Source organism: Pristis pectinata, chromosome 1, assembly GCF_009764475.1.
Source record: "Pristis pectinata isolate sPriPec2 chromosome 1, sPriPec2.1.pri, whole genome shotgun sequence".
Lineage (NCBI taxonomy): Eukaryota > Metazoa > Chordata > Chondrichthyes > Rhinopristiformes > Pristidae > Pristis > Pristis pectinata.
This window is the reverse complement of record NC_067405.1, coordinates 70,111,962-70,131,400: the sequence shown is the minus strand read 5'-3', so window position 1 is coordinate 70,131,400 and position 19,439 is coordinate 70,111,962. Positions and strand designations below refer to the sequence as shown.

At 41.9% G+C, this 19,439-nt stretch overlaps 1 protein-coding gene across 1 annotated transcript in view; it reads right to left on the bottom strand.

The window, feature by feature from the left end:
- The window catches only part of LOC127568815 (disco-interacting protein 2 homolog A-like), a 202,336-nt gene that overhangs the window by 41,749 nt on the left and 141,148 nt on the right, over window positions 1–19,439 (bottom strand). The window contains 4 exon segments of the mRNA XM_052013011.1: window positions 3,151–3,290; window positions 3,800–3,914; window positions 11,180–11,299; window positions 14,752–14,845. Coding sequence (XP_051868971.1) covers window positions 3,151–3,290; window positions 3,800–3,914; window positions 11,180–11,299; window positions 14,752–14,845 — 469 coding nt within the window.

The following is a 19,439-nucleotide window of genomic DNA, read 5'->3' as shown; positions in this document are numbered from 1 at the left end:
GCAGAGGAGCATTCACAGTTATAGAGAGAAAGGAACAATGATCAGAAGGGAAATACAGCTTACAAAACAATGCCAAATTATCTGCAATGACAAGCCTTTGCTCTGACATTTTCTATAGTTAACTTTCAGTCCTCAAATAGGTTCAGTAAATGTTTCAGAGTGCAAATTGCCATACAGTTGGAGTAGCTTTTTTTGTCGGTGACAGTAGCTAAGAAATTACATTGATTTCTCAGATCACGTACTTTATTTCTTCAGTCAAAACCAGCCCACTTTGTTCAGAAAGAAATAGAAATTGGAACTGGATTACATGGTATCTTTTCCTTCCCCTCCCCTGCCAAATATAAAGGATCATGACTCAGAGGTCCAATCACAATTTGTCATTGCACAATTGTAGCATATCTTATACTAGATATTACATTGAACAGCATGGCTCCATGGAATTATGCACAATAAGTACTTGGTGACATCATACAGATTTACCAAGATAGCATTTTTCTCCATGGTGAGGGTAATAGGTTGCACAAATGCCCGACTGTGCATGCTGTTCAGGCACCTTATTTTTCAGGAAAAAGGCTTTCACTCCCTGAATGTTCAATTAATCAGTCAGGAAAATCATGATTTTGAAGCATAATCAGGCCTGTAATATATATTGGGTCAAGACAGCCAATTGTATTGCATGAACCCACAATCACAATATGACAAGGCAACATGTTTTAGTGGTTTTAACCGAAGGCTAAAAGTTGGCTAAGGCACTGGATGAACTCAGTAGTGACATGGAATGCTCATATCTATCTGAGGGATCAGACAATGCTTTTAATATATCTGAATGATGGCACCTTCCCAAGTGTAGTATTCCCTCATTACTATATTCAACCACCAGTTTAGATCATGTGCTCAGATCTGGGGTTCTTGTTGAAACCATAAGCTTCTGATTCAAAGACAAAATTGTTATCAATGAGCCAAGGATAACACCTGGAGACAACATGGCTGAGAATGACATCCAACTGATCAGGGGTCAATAAATTGGCCCGGTATATATTAGATGAATTTGAATACAGATAAATGAATTTTTTTTTTGAAAAAAGACAGAAAACAGAAGGTGCAATTTACATTTACATTTACTTTAAACAACTTTTAAAGTAGGAATCAGATTAACAAACTTCTACAACAAGTCATAGAAGCAGCAAAAAAATACTTTATATTCTAGAATTCATAAAGGGAACAGAGTGCAAAAGAAAACAGGTAATGCACAGTTGGCATAGTTGGTCCAGTTTTGACAATAGCAGAACAGGAGCTATGATTAAGATACTAAAATGGGTGTATGAAAGATTTACTAAGATAATAGCAGGGTTACAAGGCTTTAGATTATGAGGTGAGAAACTAAGAATCATGCAGTCAAAATTATGCAAGTTCTTAACAGTGAACATAGGGGAAACAATTTTGATAGGTTGGTGAACTTGTAATCAGGAAGCATAAAGTTAAGATAACCAAAAACAAAGAAGCAGAGAGTGTTTTCTAAATATAACCTGCTCTTAATACATGCCATACTGAAAACAGTGGTGCAAGGAGCATAACTAATAACTTTGCATAACTAATAACAGTGGGACATGCAACCTTCAGGCCCGACCTGCCATGCTGATCTGAATATTCACGATACAGATGAATAGGGTAGTAAAGGAGGGAATCTGGCATGCTTGCTTTCATAGGCCGAGGTATTGAGTACAGGATCTGGGACATCACATTGCAGCATGGTTAGACCACACTTGGACTATAGTGTACAGTCTGGGCACCACACTACAGGATAGTGTAGCAATTAGAGAGTGCAGAAGGCTCACCAGGATGTTGCCTGGAATGGAGGGCTGTCATTAAATGGAGGGCTGGTATAGGCTGGATTTATTCTCACTGGAATGTAGGAGGCTGAGGGGTCACCGTAAGGACTTTTACAAAATTATGAGGGGCATAGATGGGAAAAAAAAACTCGATCTATCCTAAGGGCAGGGGAGTCTAGAACTAGAGGGCGCATGTTTAAGGTGAGAGAGAGATCTGTGGGGTTAAGTATTTTCACATAGAGAGTTGTGGTTATTTGAGGAGGAGCTGCCAGAAGCGATGGTGGAGACAGATACAATTGCAATGTTTATAAGGCATTTGGACTGGTATTTGGATAGGAAAGGCATAGAGGGATATAGGCCCAATGAGAACAAATGGGATTAGCGTAGATAGGCATTACAATTGGCATGGACAAGGTGGGCTGAAAGGACCCGTTTCTGTGCTGTACGTTTCTATGATTCTATGATAACACTCTCCTGCCCATCCCCATAATCTTTATTACCCCCATATTCTAAAAATATTTCAAGTTAGCCTTAAAAATAGTTAATAACTCAGTATTCATAACTCTCTGGGATGGTGAAATCCAAAGATCCATAACACTGAGGAAGTAAAAACTTGTTTCTGTCTTAATTGGGCATTTCTCTATCCTGAAACTATCCTGGTTCTGGATAGAGGGATGCCCACCAGAAGAAACATGACCTTGGTTTCTGCCCTGCCAACCCCCTCAGAAGTTCAGTAAGATCACTTCTCATTCTTCTAAGCTTCCACTGGTCCATTCTTCATAGGACACCCCTTCATCCCAGGAATCAATCTTGTTCATTTTTTTTTAAGGGATAGGGATAAACATTTGAAGGGCAAGGGAATGGATCAAAATAGATAGCCAAATGGTGCTTCCTTCTATAGTAAAAATTTATGCCCTAAAAACTGGTTTTACCAATGCCAAAGAATACAGGGAACAAAAATCTGCACACAATTGCATGACCCCAGGTAGCTCACCACTTTTGATCTTTGACATGATGCAGAGTGGGAGGTGGGAGTGCTATGTAACCAGGAGGGGATACATCTGAGAGAGGGTGGGTGAAGGAAAAAAGTGGGGTAAGCAATGATCTGGAAGGGGAAAGGGCAGCTATGGGAAAAAACAGGAGACAGGACAGAAGAGGATAGTAGGCAACTGAGCAAGTAGTTAACAACAACCTTCACCATTTTAAGACTGTCAGAAATTAGCTGCATGAGTTAAAATAAGTTATAAAATTGAATTATTGTGGTGGTCCCTACAGGAATCACCATTTATATTAATGAATTTAACTAACAGGGTAAATCTACCTCCAGGCATAACAGCACCCACATCTTGGACAGTCAGAACAGAGAGCTTTTCTTCTGTGTCCATACGTATTACACCATAACTCAAGCCATTCATAGACAGCACCATCTTCCCTGATAGAGGTCCTCCTAAGTCACCAGGTCTGAAGTGAAGGAAAAAACAATTATAGTCACTGCGTTCTTCACAACAAAGGGTGTTCAAAATAATTATTTATCTTTAGTCCTTTGAAAACATCAACTTAGAATAATTTTGTAAATTCTGAAACCAGCATCTGCCTGGCTATTAACACCAGTGTGGAAAAACTCAGCTAACTGTTGCTTTTAGTTCTCTTTCTCGTGTATTGTTACACAGTCAAAAGCAAGGAGGATTCAAACAATTTTTAACTGTATTAAAGATTGGTACAAAGTCATGCCTCCTCCCTTTTTAAGATTTACCAAGTTAAACAAACACTGTTCTAAATCTTACTGTCATATCTGCTAATAAAAGAGAAATTATTGACTACAATATTGCTGCATAAAACACTTTCAAAGATTCACAGAAAATATACTACATATACACAACCTATTGGCAAAATAGTTTGGAAGCTTCTGCACACTCTGGGAGATTAAGAGTCAACGAATCCCAAAACTCTCATTATGGAGAGAGTCATACCTGCGAATAGCCACTGTCAGAGCTTCTGATGAGCTAGCACATGGGCAGATCACCTCAGGTCGTAAGCCACGTGATTGAAACACATTCACAAATGCATCACAAGATGATATTGACCCTGCAATAATACGATATTTTCAGTAAGAAACACATTTTTAAAGTGAGGAATCATGAAAACTGAGTAAATGATATGTTACCATGAAATTAGCATCAATTACAGGACTTGGTGTTGGTAGCTTCAACGTTATCCATAATGTATTAGTACAGGAAACACATGATCAAGCAGTATAATACAGTGAATGCACAAGTTCATTAGGCAATGAGATGTTGACCCCCATACACTCATTTCCTCATCATAGCCCAGCCATTAAATGATGGTGCTAAGTGTCAACCAGACAGCTCATTGCAAGGAGGGAAATGGGAAAGGCGATAGGGCTTGAAACAAAAACATCTTATGCCACCCTGATGCATTTCTAGAAGGAAGTATTAGAAGCTTGAGAGCCAACTGCTTACCTCTCATTTGTAAAAAAGAGCAAAATAATTTACACACTTACATGAATTGCCCCCACCCACAACTCCTACTGTTTAAACTGACAATAAAAGTTACCCTACAGTGATTTTAAAACAAAAATTAAATTCAAATTAAATCTACTTTCTTCTCACAGTTTCCTTTCCTTAATGAACAAAATGCATTGGTACCAGATATCATGTACAGTTGATGCTGCATTACAGATTTGCACATGTTCTTCACCCTGCCCTCTCCATCTGTGTTTTGTTCAGGTGTTGAATATAGTTGGTAATTCAACCCTTATTCACAGTTCACAAACTGGCTTATCCCAGATGGCATGGCAAGACAAGGCAGTCATGTAGTGAATCAAGGGCATGAATAACAATTCTATCACACCATAGGCAATACTTGGGGTGTTATTATGCAGGTTATTTCAATTTCTTGCTCATGATTAATTTGTGCATGTTCCATTCCCCATCCCCCAGCAATTCTTGGTAACTTGTTAACCTGCAGGACAGTTTTTTCCAGGAACCTTCCTGCAGTTTTTATTTTAAATGTGGGCAGGACAAGGGAAGAGTATTGCATTGGGGCCAATGAAATTAGGCTTAATATCTATTTAACAATGACATTGCTTTGGTGGGTAAAACTAGCTTGCAGGCCATATGCCACACATTACTTCTGGAGAAAATCCTAGCATACATGGATCCTAAAAAAGGCTGAAAAAGATCCTGAGAAGTTAGAATTGGAATCCAATTTCTCCCCAAGACTTGCAAAATCTACGCTATGCATTGTTGATGAAATCTGTTTTTTTTGTATTTGCAGATTTGTCAGTAGATATTCTGCAAATCCTTTCGGTTTATTTGTGCTCTTTCAGGAATTGAAGAGCTGTCAGTATACGTAGGAGTTTCCCCGGATATGTGTTAATATTTGAAGTGGTTGTACAATAGTATTTTTAATACTTACAGAGGTCAAGCTGATCAAAATTTATCAGGAGCTACCTCAAACAAAGTTATTGCAAGATATTTATGACAATAGCCCTTCCAAGGAAGGTGCATAAATAAGGACAGTGCTATCAGTTCATTAAACTGTACGATGCTCAGCTCCTAAGTATGAAAAAGATAGCTTGAAGATTTATGCTATGCATTAGAAGGTAAAATTTGTGGATGTTGACAGGTAGGTTTTATTGTAAACAATCTAATTGGATACAAAATATGCAACTGAAATGTATCCAACATTCATTCATATGATCAATGATATTGAGTTCCAGGGAAGAGGGATTGTATCTGTGGAAAATGTTAGAGATAATTTTTGAAATGAAAGAACAAGAAATTTAATTCAGAGACACTGGGAACCAACAGACATGCAATGAGATGTGAATGGAATTTTGGGTGGGTTAAGACGTCAGCAGAGTTTGAAATGATCTTAAATTTACGGAAAGCGTAATATAACAGGCACACTCACAAGGGAGGCTAGAAATCAGGCTGTAACTTCAACCTAAGACGAGAATCATTTACAATGCCGACAGCTTGGGGACTAATTATCTGTTCATCACCTACGTGGAATGTAGGTTAAAAGAGCCAGATACAAACCTTGTGGGCAAGATGAGTTTCAAGGGGGCATAAGTGGCAGCAGAAGAGAAATAGGAGGCAAACAAAGATCTCAGGCTATGGCAGTGGAAGAGAAGATGCAAGCAAAACTGGACAAGTGAACCAATATCATCAATGTCAGCAGCAATCTAGTACCTTAGATCTCCAGAATTTTTTTTTCATGAGTTTAGAACAGTGGAGAGCACTTAAAACTACTTGTAGTGGAGGAAAAGCCAAGGGATTTTCCTTTCTGCCATGGAGCAGCAGGTGGTTTTGATAGAGATTAGCAAGATGCCAAAATGCAATATTATCCAGTATTATTACCAATGACATAGGAAGGATAAGTGATGAGGTCCTGCAAAGTGAATTCAGGGAGTTAGGTGCTAAGTTAAAAGACAGGACCTCCAGGGTGGTGATCTCAGGATTGCTACCCATGCCATGTGCCAGTGAGGCAAGAAATAGGAAGATAGTGCAGTTTAACACATGGCTAAGCGGATGGTGCAGGAGGGAAGGCTTCATAGTTTTAGATCATTGTGCTCTGTATAAACGGGATGGTTTGCACCTGAACTGGAGGGGGACCAATATCCTTCTGGGAAGGTTTGCTGGTGCTGCTCAGGGAGGGAAGGGTGGGGGGGGGTTAAACTAGAGTTGCAGGGGGGTGGGAACCAGAGTGACAGGGCAGCAAGTGGAGAGGCTGTGGGGAAAGTAGATGGTACAAGTAGAAAGTACAAGCAAAGATGGAAACCGAATGGTTGCGAGTGGTGGGACTAATGTTCTGAGTTGCATCTATTTCAATGCAAGGAGTAGTGTAGGTAAGGCAGATGAACTTAGAGCATGGATCCATATGTGGAATTTTGATGTTGTAGCCATTAGTGAGACTTGGTTGCAGGAGGGGCAGGGCTGGCAGCTCAATGTTCTGGTTATTTAAGACATGATAGAGAGGGAGGTATTAAAGGGGGAGGGATGGCAATACTCATCAGGGAAAATGTCACGGCAGTGCTCAGAGAGGACATACTGGAGGGCTTGTCTACTGAGGCAATTTGGGTGGAACTGAGGAATAAAAAAGGGATGACCACGTTAATGGGAATATATTATAGTCTTCCCAAAAGTCAGTGGAATTTAGAGGAGCAAATTTGCAGAGAGATAACAGACAGTTGTAGGAAATACTAAGTTGTGATAGTAGGTGATTATAACTTTCTACATACAGACTGGAACCCCCATACTGTGTTCAGGAATGTGTTCAGGAAAGTTTCCTTAATCAATATGTCGAGGTCCCAACTAGAGAGAGCACGATACTAGATCTCCTCTTAGGGAATGAGACAGGGCAGGTGACAGCAGTTAGGGTCAAATGAGATGCTTGAGGAGTATAAGAAATGCAAGAGAACACTTGAGAGAAGTCAGGAAGGCTAAAAGAGGACATGAGGTTGCTCTGGCAGACAAGGTGAAAGAGAATCCAAAGGGTTTCTACGGCTATATTAAGAGCAAAAGGATAGTTAGGGACAAAATTGATCCTCTTGAAGATCAGCATGGTCATCTATGTGTGCAGCCAAAAGTGATAGGGGAGGTCTTAACTGAATCTTTTGCATCTGTATTAACTCAAGAGACAGACAGACTCTATAGAACTGAGGAAAAAAGAGCAGTGAGGTCATGGACCATATCCAGATTACAGAAGAGGAAGTGCTTGCTGTCTTGAGGTGAATTAGGGTGGATAAATCCCCAGGGCTTGACAAGGTGTCCCCTCGGACCTTGTGGGAGGCTAGTGCAGAAACTGCAGGGGCCCTGGCAGAGATATTTAGAACGTCCTTAGCCACAGGTGAGGTGCCAGAGGAATGTTGTTCCATTGTTCAAGAAAGGCTCTAAGAATAAGCTGGGAAATTATAGGCTGGTGAGCCTAATGGCAGTCGTGGGTAGATTATTGGAAGGTATTCTGAGGCACAAGGTATGAGTTTTTGGACAGATAGGGCCTGATTGGGGATAGTCAACATGGCTTTGTGCGTGGCAGGTCATGTCTAACCAATCTAATAGTTTTTCGAGGAGGTTACCAGGAAGGTTCATGAAGGGAAGGCAGTGGATGTTGTCTACATGGACTTTAACAAGGCCTTTGACAAAGTCCCGCAATGGGAGGCTGCTCCAGAAGGTTAAGTTTTTGGCATTCAGGATGAAGTAGTCAACTGGATTCAACGTTGGCTTTGCGGGAGAAACCAGAGAGCGGTAGTAGGTGGTTCTCTCTCTGATTGGAGGCCTGTGACTAATGGTGTGCCGCAGGGATCGGTGCTAGGTCCGTTGCTGTTCATCTATATTAATGATTTGGATGATAATGTGGTAAACTGGATCAGCAAATTTGCGGATGGCACCAAGACTGGGGGTGTAGTGGATAGCAACAAAGGCTATCAAAGCTTGCAAAGTGATCTGGACCAGCTGGGAAAATGGGCAGATGGAATTTAATGCAGACAGGTGTGAGGTGATGCTCTTTGGAAGGTCAAACCTGGGTAAGACCTACCAAGTGAATGGTAGGCACTGAGGTGTGCAGTAGATCAAAGGGAGCTGGGAATACAGATCCATAAGGTAGCATCACAGAAAGTCAGGGTTGTAAAGAGCACTTCTGGCACATTGACTTTCAAAAATCAGGGCACTGAGTACAAGAGTTGAGGTGTTATGTTGAAGTTGTATAAGACGTTGGAGAGGCCAAATTTAGAGTATTGTGTGCAATTCTGGTCACCTACCTGCAGGAAAGTTATCAATAAGCTTGAAAGAATGCAGAGAAAGTTTACACGGATGTCGCTGGGACTTCAGGACTTCAGTTATAGGGAAGGGTTGAATAGGTTAGGACTTCATTCCTGGAGTGCAGCAGAATGAGGGGAGATCTTATAGAGATATACAAAATTATGAGGGGTATAGATAGGGTGAATGCATGCAGGCTTTTTCTCCTCAGGTTAGATGAGACTGGAACTAGAGGTCACAAGAACACAAGAAATAGGAGCTAGAGTCGGCCATCCGGCCCATCGAGCCTGCCCCGCCATTCAATAAGATCGTGGCTGATCTGGCCGTGGACTTAGAACCACCTTCTTGCCTGTCCCCATAATTCCCCTACTACGCATAAATCTATAACTGTGTCTTAAATATATTTAGTGAGGTAACCTCTACTGCTTCCCCAGATTCACTAATCTCTAGGAACAGCAATTTCTCCTCATCTCTGTTCTAAATCTATTCCCCTGAATCTTGAGGCTCTGTCCCCTAGTTCTAGTCTCATCTACCAGTGGGAACACCCTTCCTGAATCCATCTTATTTATGCCTTTCATAATTTTATGTTTCTATTAGATTCCTTCTCATTCTTCTGAATTCCAGTGAGTATAGTCCCAGGCGACTCAATCTCCCCTCATAGGCTAACCCCCTCATCTCCACTGAGTTTGTCAAACAGAGCCTGCTTTCATGAATCTATGCTGTGTCTGCCTGATGGAACCACTTCTATCCCAATGTTTTGCTATTTTCATTTCGAGAGGTATAGTGTATAAAAGTAAGCAAGTGTTGATGAGGCTCTTTGGGGCACTAGTGAGGCCTCATTTGGAATATTGTGCGCAGTTTTGGGCCCCACATCTTAGGAAGGATGTGCTGACGTTGGAGAGGGTTCAGAGGAGATTTACGAGGATGATTCCGGGAATGAAAGGGCTTACGTATGATGAGCGTTTGTCGGCTCTTGGACTGTACTCACTGGAGTATAGAAGAATGAGAGGGGACCTCATAGCAACATTTAAAATGTTGATAGGAAAGGACAGAGTAGATGTGGCTAGGCTGTTTCCCTTGGTGGGTGAGTCCAGGACCAGAGGGCACAATCTCAGAATTAGAGGGTACAGTTTCAAAACAGAGATGAGGAGAAATTTCTTTAGCCAGAGGGTGGTGAATTTGTGGAACTCCTTGCCACGTACAACAGTCGAGGCCAGATCAGTGGGGGCGTTCAAGGAGGAGATAGATAGATATCTAAATAGTCAGGGTATCAAGAGATATGGGGATAAAGCAGGAAATTGGGATTAGAATAGCTTTTTTTTTGTCCTCTCTCCTCCCCCCCCCCCCCCCCCCGATTCCCCATTTCTTTTTTTTCCCTATCCCTTGGAGCAGACTTGATGGGCCGAATGGCTTCTGCTCCCTTGTCTTGTGATCTTGTGATAGTTTCAAGCATTTCCCCAACTATAGAAGTTAAGCCAACTGGCCTATAGTTACCCACCTTTTGCCTAAATCCGTTTTTAAACAGTGGTGTGACATTCCCTGTCTTCCAATCTGCTGGAACCTGCCCAGAGTCCAGAGAATTTTGATAAATTATCACAACCACCTCTCCTATAACTTCTGCCATTTCTTTCAGTACCCTGGGATGCATCCCATCAGGACCAGGGGACTTGTCTACCTTTAAGCCCACTAGTTTGCTCATCACTACCTCTTTAGGGACAGCGATTGTATCGAGGTCCTCACCTCCCATCACATCCATAACATCTCTCTTTGGCATGTTAGATGTGTCCTCCTTTGTGAAGACTAACACAAAATAGTCGTTCAAGGCCTCGGCCATTTCCACATTATCCAATGTTAATTCCCCCTTCTCATCTTCCAAGGGACCTACATTCACTTTAGCTACCCTTCTGCTTCATATAATTAAAAAAATTTACTATCTGTGTTCCGCTTTATCTTATCATAAAAAACTTCTACTATCTGTCATAGGTTTAGGGTGAAAGGGGAAATATTTAAGGGGAATCTGAGGGGGATCTACTTCACTCAGAGGGTGCTGCAAGTATGGAATGAGCTGCCAGCGGAACTGGTGAATGCAGATTCAATTGTAACATTCAAGAGAAGTTTGGATAGGTGCATGGATGAGAGAGGTATGGAGGGTTATGGTCTGGGTGCAGGTAGATGGGACTAGGCAGAAAACCAAGCTGGCATGGACTGGATGGGTGAAGGGCCTGTTTCTGTGCTGTAGTGCTCTATGATTCTATGATCCATCCAGAGCACAGGTAGATGACCAGATTTCTCATTCCTGGTTATGATGGATTCCATTTCACGAAAAATGAGAAATGCCAAATATTTTGTTTTTGGGCAAAAGCATCACAAGATGAAGGGATGGTTAAGGCATCCATAACTGGGAGTTTGGAAATGCAGTAATGTGACAAAATGGAGGTTTTCTTTTTCTATAAACACGGGGGCAGAAGAAAATGGAGTCAGAAGACAGGGCAGTAGAATGCAAGGGACAATGGTTAACTAAAAGCCAGAAAGTAGGGACAAGGGATAGCCAACTAACTGCATACTTACACGGGTTTGCACCATCTGCAACAATCAACATCCGCAGCGAGCTGAGGCTTACGTCCCTCTGATCCCGCTGAGCTAAGAGAGCCCAATGCATGTCCCGAGACTTCACCACAGCAATGTGAGCTGCAAGGAAATGAAGTAGTTTATTTTGCACTCTGGTGGAAAACACCTTAAGTATGATTTTAGAAAATCAGATCATTTAAATAGGTTTGAAAATTGTCAATGCACATACTACAGCTGTGGCTATGACAAGCACTGCTAAGGACACAACACAAAAAGATATAACTAGACTTTCCTAAACCTTGCACAATACTAGCAAGGTTTAGGAATTCTAATAAAACTGCAGGTAAAAATTCACTTGGACTGTCACAGTGGAAAGCTCCAGACATTTTATCGATGACTACAGATGTAGGTTGCAGAGTGACTGCGCAAAAGTATTCACATTGCTTTTATCACTTCAAATCCAATCATCAAATTTACCTCGGGTAAATCTTTCTTCCTTCTGACAAAACTTAATCTTTGGCAATAATGCACATACATCCCATAAAAAGTTAAATTCTTATGCCCAGTAGAATATCCTGACAGTACTCAAAATGATATTGCACTACAAATAACTGGCAAAGCAGAAGAGCTGAGAAAGACAAAAAAAAACAAAGTGGGAGATTCAATGTTAGAAGAACATAAAAATCTTTATGAAAAGTGGGTTAACAAGTTAAAACACCTATACTTTCTGGGCAGAAAACATGCATCAAGATCACTGTTTGTAAAGTTACGTCTGGGACACCAGAATCTTTATCAACTTTGAAAGATTTCCAAATCAGCCAAGGAACTATAAGTGATTACACCATTGTTTGTAATTTTAATCATTGAGGACATGGAAGAACTTTATGCATTCTCTCAAAGATTTCATCTAGGTTTATTAACCCTTCCCTGAGAGGGGAAATTATGTTTCCATTGCAGGGAGACTCCTAGGTGCCAACAATACCAGATTTATTAATCTTTCAAGAAATCTGGGAGTAATTTCTTTACTCAGAGCATTTAGAATGCAAAACTGATACCAGAGCTTGGAGGATATGACCAAACTAAAATTATAGAACACTACAACACCAGAAGAGATCATTTGGCTAATTCTGCCTCTGCCAGCTCTCAGAAGGAGCTGTCCAATTAGCTCCACTACCCTACTTTTTCCCATTGCATCATCATTTATTTTTCCCTTCCAAGTATTAATCTATTTTCCTTTTAAGTGATACTTTTGAATCTGCTTTCACGATCCTTGCAATCAACATACTCCAGATCATGACAAGTTACAGCGTCAAAAATAATTTCCTCAGGTGACCTCTGGTTCCTAAACCTGTGCCCTCTGCTAACCCTACTACCACAACAGGTCGACAGGAGACGCAATCTCGATTTCTACAGATGTATGGTGGAGAGCATTCTGATTGGTTGCATCACTGCCTGGAATGGAGGCTCCAACGTGCAGGATCGAGAGAGGCTGTAGAGGGTTGTATACTCAGCCAGCTCCATCACGGCACAACACTCCACGCCATCAAGGGCATCTTCAACAGGCGGTGCCTCAAGAAGGCGGCATCCATCATTAAGGACCCTCACCACCCAGAACATGCCCTCTTCACGTTACTACCATCGGGGAGGAGGTACAGGAGCCTGATGACCTTCACTCAACATTTAACCTCCACCATCAGATTTCTGAATGGTCCATGAACCCAACCTTGATATTCCTCTTTTGCACTATATTTATTTTTCTAACTCATAGTAATTTTTATGTCTTTATGTCTTGCGCTGTACTGCTGCCGCAAAACAACAATTTCATGACATGTCAGTGATAATAAACCTGATTCTAAACTCTGTTCTGTCACTGGAAACTATTTCTGAGAACTTGATCAAAACTCTTACCAATTTTGAACACTTGCATTAAATTTCCTCTAAGAAAAGAATAACTCAAGCTTCACCAGTCCACCCCTGGAACCAATCTTGTTCAGTCCTTCCTTGACATTCTGCCTAAGGTATGGCACCCAGAATCAAACAGAATGATCCAGGACAGCCTTTTAGAATCGTTTGTAAAGGCTTAGCATAAATTCCTGTTTTTGTACTTTATGTTTCTAATAATTAAGCCAGGGATCCCTTCTGGTTTCATCTCTCAGCTTAGCCTGCCTGCTTCAAAGATATGTGCACATAAGCACATGTTAATTAAGTATATTAATGGAATACATGAAGAAAGGTGGGGCAGTATAAAGGCGCAGCAATTAGTATTGCCACTTCAGTTCTAGTGACCCAGGTTTGATCCTGATCTCAGCTGCCATCTGCATGAAGTTTGCAGGTTCTCTCTGAGACGATATGGGTTTTCCCTCATCCCATGGAAGGGTAGAGCAATAAAGGACTGCAGATGCTGGAATCTAGATGAAAAAACAACAAGATGCTGGAGGAACACAGAAGGTCAGGCAGCATTTGTGGAGAAAAACAGAGTCAATGTTTCGGGTCAGGTCCCTTCTTTCTCCTCTCCATTGGCGAGACCATTCACAGACTTGGTGACCATTTTGTAGAACACCTACGCTCCATCCGTAACTGTGATCTGCATCTCTTCATTGCCAGTCACACCAACTCCCCCTCCCAATCCATTACTGATATGTCAGTCCTCGGCCTCCTCCACAGCCAGGAAAAGTCCAACACAAACTGGAGGAACAACACCTCATTTTCTGTCTTGGGACCTTACAGTTTAACAGCACGAACATTGAATTCTCCCACTTTAAGTAAGCCAACCTCCCCTCCACCCCACACTTTGTCTCTTCTTTTCTTCCCTTTCCTAGCCCCTCTTTTCTCTCAATGCCATTTTTTTCTCTCTCCTTTTCCTCTCCTCCCCTCCCCCCATGCCACCTGCCTCTTTACCTTTGACCCATCCCCGGTGGATCTGCTCTCCCCTCCTCCCCCGCATCTGCCTATCACTCTCTCTTACCTGCATCTACCTTGTGCCCACACCACCCCCAATCTTTTGTCCACCTATCACTGCTTTGGTTTTCCCCCCTATATATTAGCCTTCCCATTTTCCTATCTTCAGTCCTGAAGAAGGGTCCTGACCCGAAACATTGACTGTGTTTTTCTCCACGGATGCTGCCTGACCTGCTGAGTTCCTCCAGCATCTTGTTGCTGGAAGGATAACTGGCTAATGTAAATTACCCCTAGGGTAGATACATGTCAAAAGAATCAAAGGGGAGTTTGATGGGCACATGAGAGAGAATAAGTTGCAGGGCTATGGGGAAATAGAAAGGTTGAATGGGACTGATGGGATTGTTCTGTTGGGAGGCAGCATGGATCTGATGAGCCAAATGGCTTCCTTCCATGTTGTAATAAGCAAACAGGAAGGGGGCAAAAACATGGAATTTAGAATTCCACGTCAGCCATGGAATCTAAACATGAAAGCCATGGAACAACATGGAAATGGATCTAAATATTTTGAATCTATGAAAATAAAAAAAAATTGGCCACAGCTGACAGAAACAGAACTTGTGTTGACCCGAATGAATTTGCTTATTAAATTTCTTCCAATTAAATTTCTACCTTACCTTTGTAGGCACAAACTTTCTGTATCCAAGAAAGAGGATTCACTTTCATCAGAGCATAGGGAATGTTGATTACGTGCATCCTGTTCATGATGCTCTGTCAACAAGATTACATAAAATATTGGTATGTGTGACACCTCAAATTCCACACAGGTTATTAGCTGACAACAAAATGGTTGACCATTATCTGTAGGTAAGGGTAAAAGAGGTTACTTGGGGTCACTATGGTGAAATGGTATTTTATCCATAATATGCATAACTTAAAATTATCAACAGCAATTCAAAGCTTCATCGACTTTCTACTGTCAGTTCCGTAATCTGATATCCAAAACCAACCAGGCCCTAACATCATCAGGTTACTGGTAATAACTAAGCAGCTGGAATAATGCAGATGGAACATGGTTCAATGGATTGTGGGTTTCATGTAACCTTGGTTGCATATAATTCCTTGAACTAATACTTGGTAAAGAAGTGGAATACTTTAAAATCACAGCATTCTGAATTGTTTAAATTTATCTTCTGGTCAGAGCAGTGGGTTCTAATGATAAGGGTGCAAACAGCGTAACTGGAAGACGACAATAGCAGGAAATCTTGACAATAGCAACAAGTTGGAGAAAGCCAGAAAGAATTCTTCGTCTAACAATAGCTGGCTAATCACTTCAATGCCAATACTCAGAGATATCTTTCAACTGACACACAAATCATAGATGGATAATAATAACATGCTCTAAGGAGAAAAGACCATGGCTTTGAACTTTCCAATAAGTCTGCTGAAGAAGGTTAAGCATCATCTCAATGTCAAATTCTATTGCAACAGCTTTGACATATGGATTTGGAATTCTGAAAAAGCTACTGATCATAAACCAGTAAAGATGAGCTCTACCAATATTCAAAGCAGATAGCATAAAAAGTGCAATATCTACATTTAAAAGGTTCCACCAAACATGTTAGGAAAATGATTTGATATCTCATTACTCCCTTCAATCTGATCATCCAATTCACTCAAAAGTTGTGAATAAGTGTCAACATGCATGAACAAATCAAAAACAACACAAGTCAGACACAGTAAAAAGCAAAAGTATGATGCAATACAATTGAAAAGTTAAGATTGAAACAAAAATATGGTCAGATTATGCAATGTGCTGGAGAACTACCAATAAAAACTGAAAGATTATGTGACAAATGCTCTTGGGGCATGAGAAAAAGGATTAATATCCTATAGGTTATTCCCTTTCTTGCTTAACCATGATAGAAAGCATCACCTGAATGTGTCTTTTGGGCAAGAATAGGGTGACATCAAAACAATTACATTGGAAAGAGTCGACTTCCAGTCAAGCAACCAGGAATCTGAGAATAAGTGTGATTTTTAAATTTACCTCACGAGTTTGTTAAGAAATGGAAATAAAGTTCAGCTGCCCCATATCAGAACAAAGAACTAACGGCTTGATAGCTTTATTTGAAAAAACTGAATGGCTTTAGAACATGATACTTGAATGTAAATGCTAAACTAACTTCAGCAGAGTTAAAGAAAGTGCATTTATGCAAACATGATTTGTTTGCTAAACACATAGGTTGATTGTAAAGAGAACAAAAGAAATAGCTGTTGGCAATAGATGAACACTTGACTATTTTTTTTGCAGTTCCACCAGCAAGGGCAGCTGAGGGGAGGGGCCAGCAGCTTTTTTAAAAGTTGTTTTTCAGTCAAGACTTGTTCCTTTTTACAGTTCCAGCAGCCAGAGCAGCAAAGGGGAGGAGCCAGCAGCTTTGTTAAAAAAAGGTTGTTTCTGATTAGCTAAGTGTGTGGCAACTCAGTCAATAAAAGGCAAGTAGGGTAAAGTGGAGCGGCCATTGTGTGAGTGGGCCAGTGTAACAGTGGGGAGCTGAGGCTGAGGCATGTTCATTATTATTGCACAGGCAGAGCAGTGGGAATGACATCCAGTGCAGTGGTGTGCAAGATGTGGGAAGTGAGGGACACCTCCAGTGTCCCTGATGACTACATCAGTGAGAAGTGCAACTGGCTGCAGCTCTGTACAGACTGTGTTAGGGAGCTGGATGACGTTTGGATCATTTAGGAGACTCGGGGATTGATAGACAGGAGTTACAGGGAAGCAGTCACACCTAAGTTGCAGAAGGCAGGTAGCTGGGTGACTGTCAGGAGAGAGAAAGGAAATAGGCAGTCGGTGCAGGATACCCCTGTGCCCATTCCCCTCAAATAACAAGTATATTGTTTTAGATACTTTGGGGGGTGGGGGGGTTGGTGGATGACCTACCAGGAGAAAACCACAGTAGTCAGGTCTTGGACACTGAGTCTGGCTCTTTGGCTCAGAAGGGAAGGGGGGAGAAGAGGCAAGCGGTAATGATAGGGGATTCGTTGGTTATGGGAGCAGATAGGAGGTTCTGTGGACAAGAATGAGACTCTTGGATGGTATGTTACCACCCAGGTGCCAGGGTCAGATGTCTTGGATTGAGTCCATAGCATTCTTAAGGGAGAGGGTGATCAGCCAGAGGTTGTGGTGCACGTTGGTACCAATGACATAAGCAAGAAAAATGACGAGGTCCTGCAACGTGAATTTAGGGAGTTAGGTGCTAAGTTAAAAGATAGGACCTCCAGGGTGATGATCTCAGGATTGCTACCCATGCCACATGCTAGTGAGGCAAGAAGTAGGAAGACAGTGCAGTTTAACACATGGCTAAGCAGATGGTGCAGGAGCAAGGGCTTCAGAGTTTTAGATCATTGGGCTCTCTTCCAGGGCAGGTGGGATCGGTACAAACGGGATGGGATGGTTTTCACCTGAACTGGAGTGGGACCAATATCCTTGTGGTAAGGTTTGCTAGCACTACTCGGGGGTGGGTGGGGGTTGGGGGGCGTGGTGGGAACCAGATGGCAGGACACTGTGGGGAAAATAGATGTTATGAGTACAAGTAAAGATGGAAACCAAAAGGTTGAGAGTGGTAGGACTAATATTCTAAGTTGCGTATATTTCAATGCAAAGAGTATTGTAGGTAAGGCAGATGAACTTAGAGCATGGATCTGTACGTGGAATTTTGATGTTGTAGCCATTAGTGAGACTTGGTTGCAGGAGGGGCAGGGCTGGCAGCTCAATGCTCCAGGGTTCTGTTGTTTAAGACCTGATAGAGGAGGAGGCATTAAAAGGGGAAGGGGTGGCATTAGTCATCAGGGAAAATGTCACTGCAGTGCTAAGAGAGGACATACTGGAGGGCTCGACTACTGAGGCAATTTGGGTGGAACTGAGGAATAAAAAAAGGAATGACCACGTTAATGGAACATGGATTGGGATAGGTTGTTTTCCAGCAAAGAGCTGCTTAGTAAGTGGGAAGCCTTCAAGAGTGAAGTATTGAGAGTACAGAATCTGTATGTTTCCTTTAGGATAAAAGGCAAGGCTAACTGGTGTAGGGAACCTCGGTTATCAAGGGATATTGAGGCCCTGGTAAAGAAAAAAGAGGTGCATATCAGGTATAAGCAGTTAGGATCAAATGAGGCGCTTGAGTATCAGAAATGCAAAAAACACTTGAGAGAGAAATCAGGAGGGCTAAAAGAGGACATGAGGTTGCTCTGGCAGACAAGGTGAAAGAGAATCCAAAGGGTTTCTACGGCTATATTAAGAGCAAAAGGATAGTAAGGGATAAAATTGGTCCTCTTGAAGATCAGTGTGGTCATCTATGTATGGAGCCAAAAGAGATGGAGGAGATTTTAAATGGATATTTTGCATTTGTGTTTACTCGGGAGACAGACACTCTATAGAACTGAGGAAAAAGCGTAGTGAGGTCATAGACTGTATCTGGATTACGGAAGAGGAGGTGCTTGCTGTCTTGAGGTGAATAGGGGGGATAAGCACCCAGGGCCTGATGAGGTGTCCTCTCGGACCTTATGGGAAGCGAATGCAGAAATTGCAGGGGCCCTGGCAGAGATATTTAGAACGTCCTTCAACACAGGTGAGATGCCGGAGGACTGGAGTATTGCTAATGTTGTTCTGTTGTTCAAGAAAGGCAAGATAAGCTGGGAAATTATAGGCCGGTGAGCCTGTCAGCAGTCGTGGGTAAATTGTTGGAAGGTATTCTGAAGGACAGGATATAGAAGTATTTGGATAGACAGGACCTGATTGGAGATAGTCAACATGACTTTGTGCATGGTAGGTCATGTCTAACCAACCTACTAGTTTTTCGAGTAGGTTACCAGGAAGGTTGATGAAGGGAAGGCAGTAAACGTTGTCTACATGGACTTTAACAAGGCCTTTGACAAAGTCCTGCATGGGAGGCTGCTCCAGAATGTTAAGTCGCTTGGCATTCAGGATGAAGTAGTCAACTGGATTCAACGTTGGCTTCGCAGGAGAAGCCAGAGAATGGTAGTAGATGGTTGTCTCTCTGATTGGAGGCCTGTGACTAGTGGTGTGCCACAGGGATTAGTGCTGGGTCCATTGTTGTTTATCATCTATATTAATAATTTGGATGATAATGCGGTAAACTGGATCAGCAAATTTGCAGATAAGATTGGGGGCATAGTGGATAGCGAGGAAGGCTATCAAAGCTTGCAAAGTGATCTGGACCAGCTGGGAAAATGGGCTGAAAAATGGCAGATGGAATTTAATGCAGACAGGTGTGAGGTGATGCACTTTGGGAGGACAAACCAGGGTAAGACTTGTATAGTGAATGGTAGGGCACTGAAGTGTGCA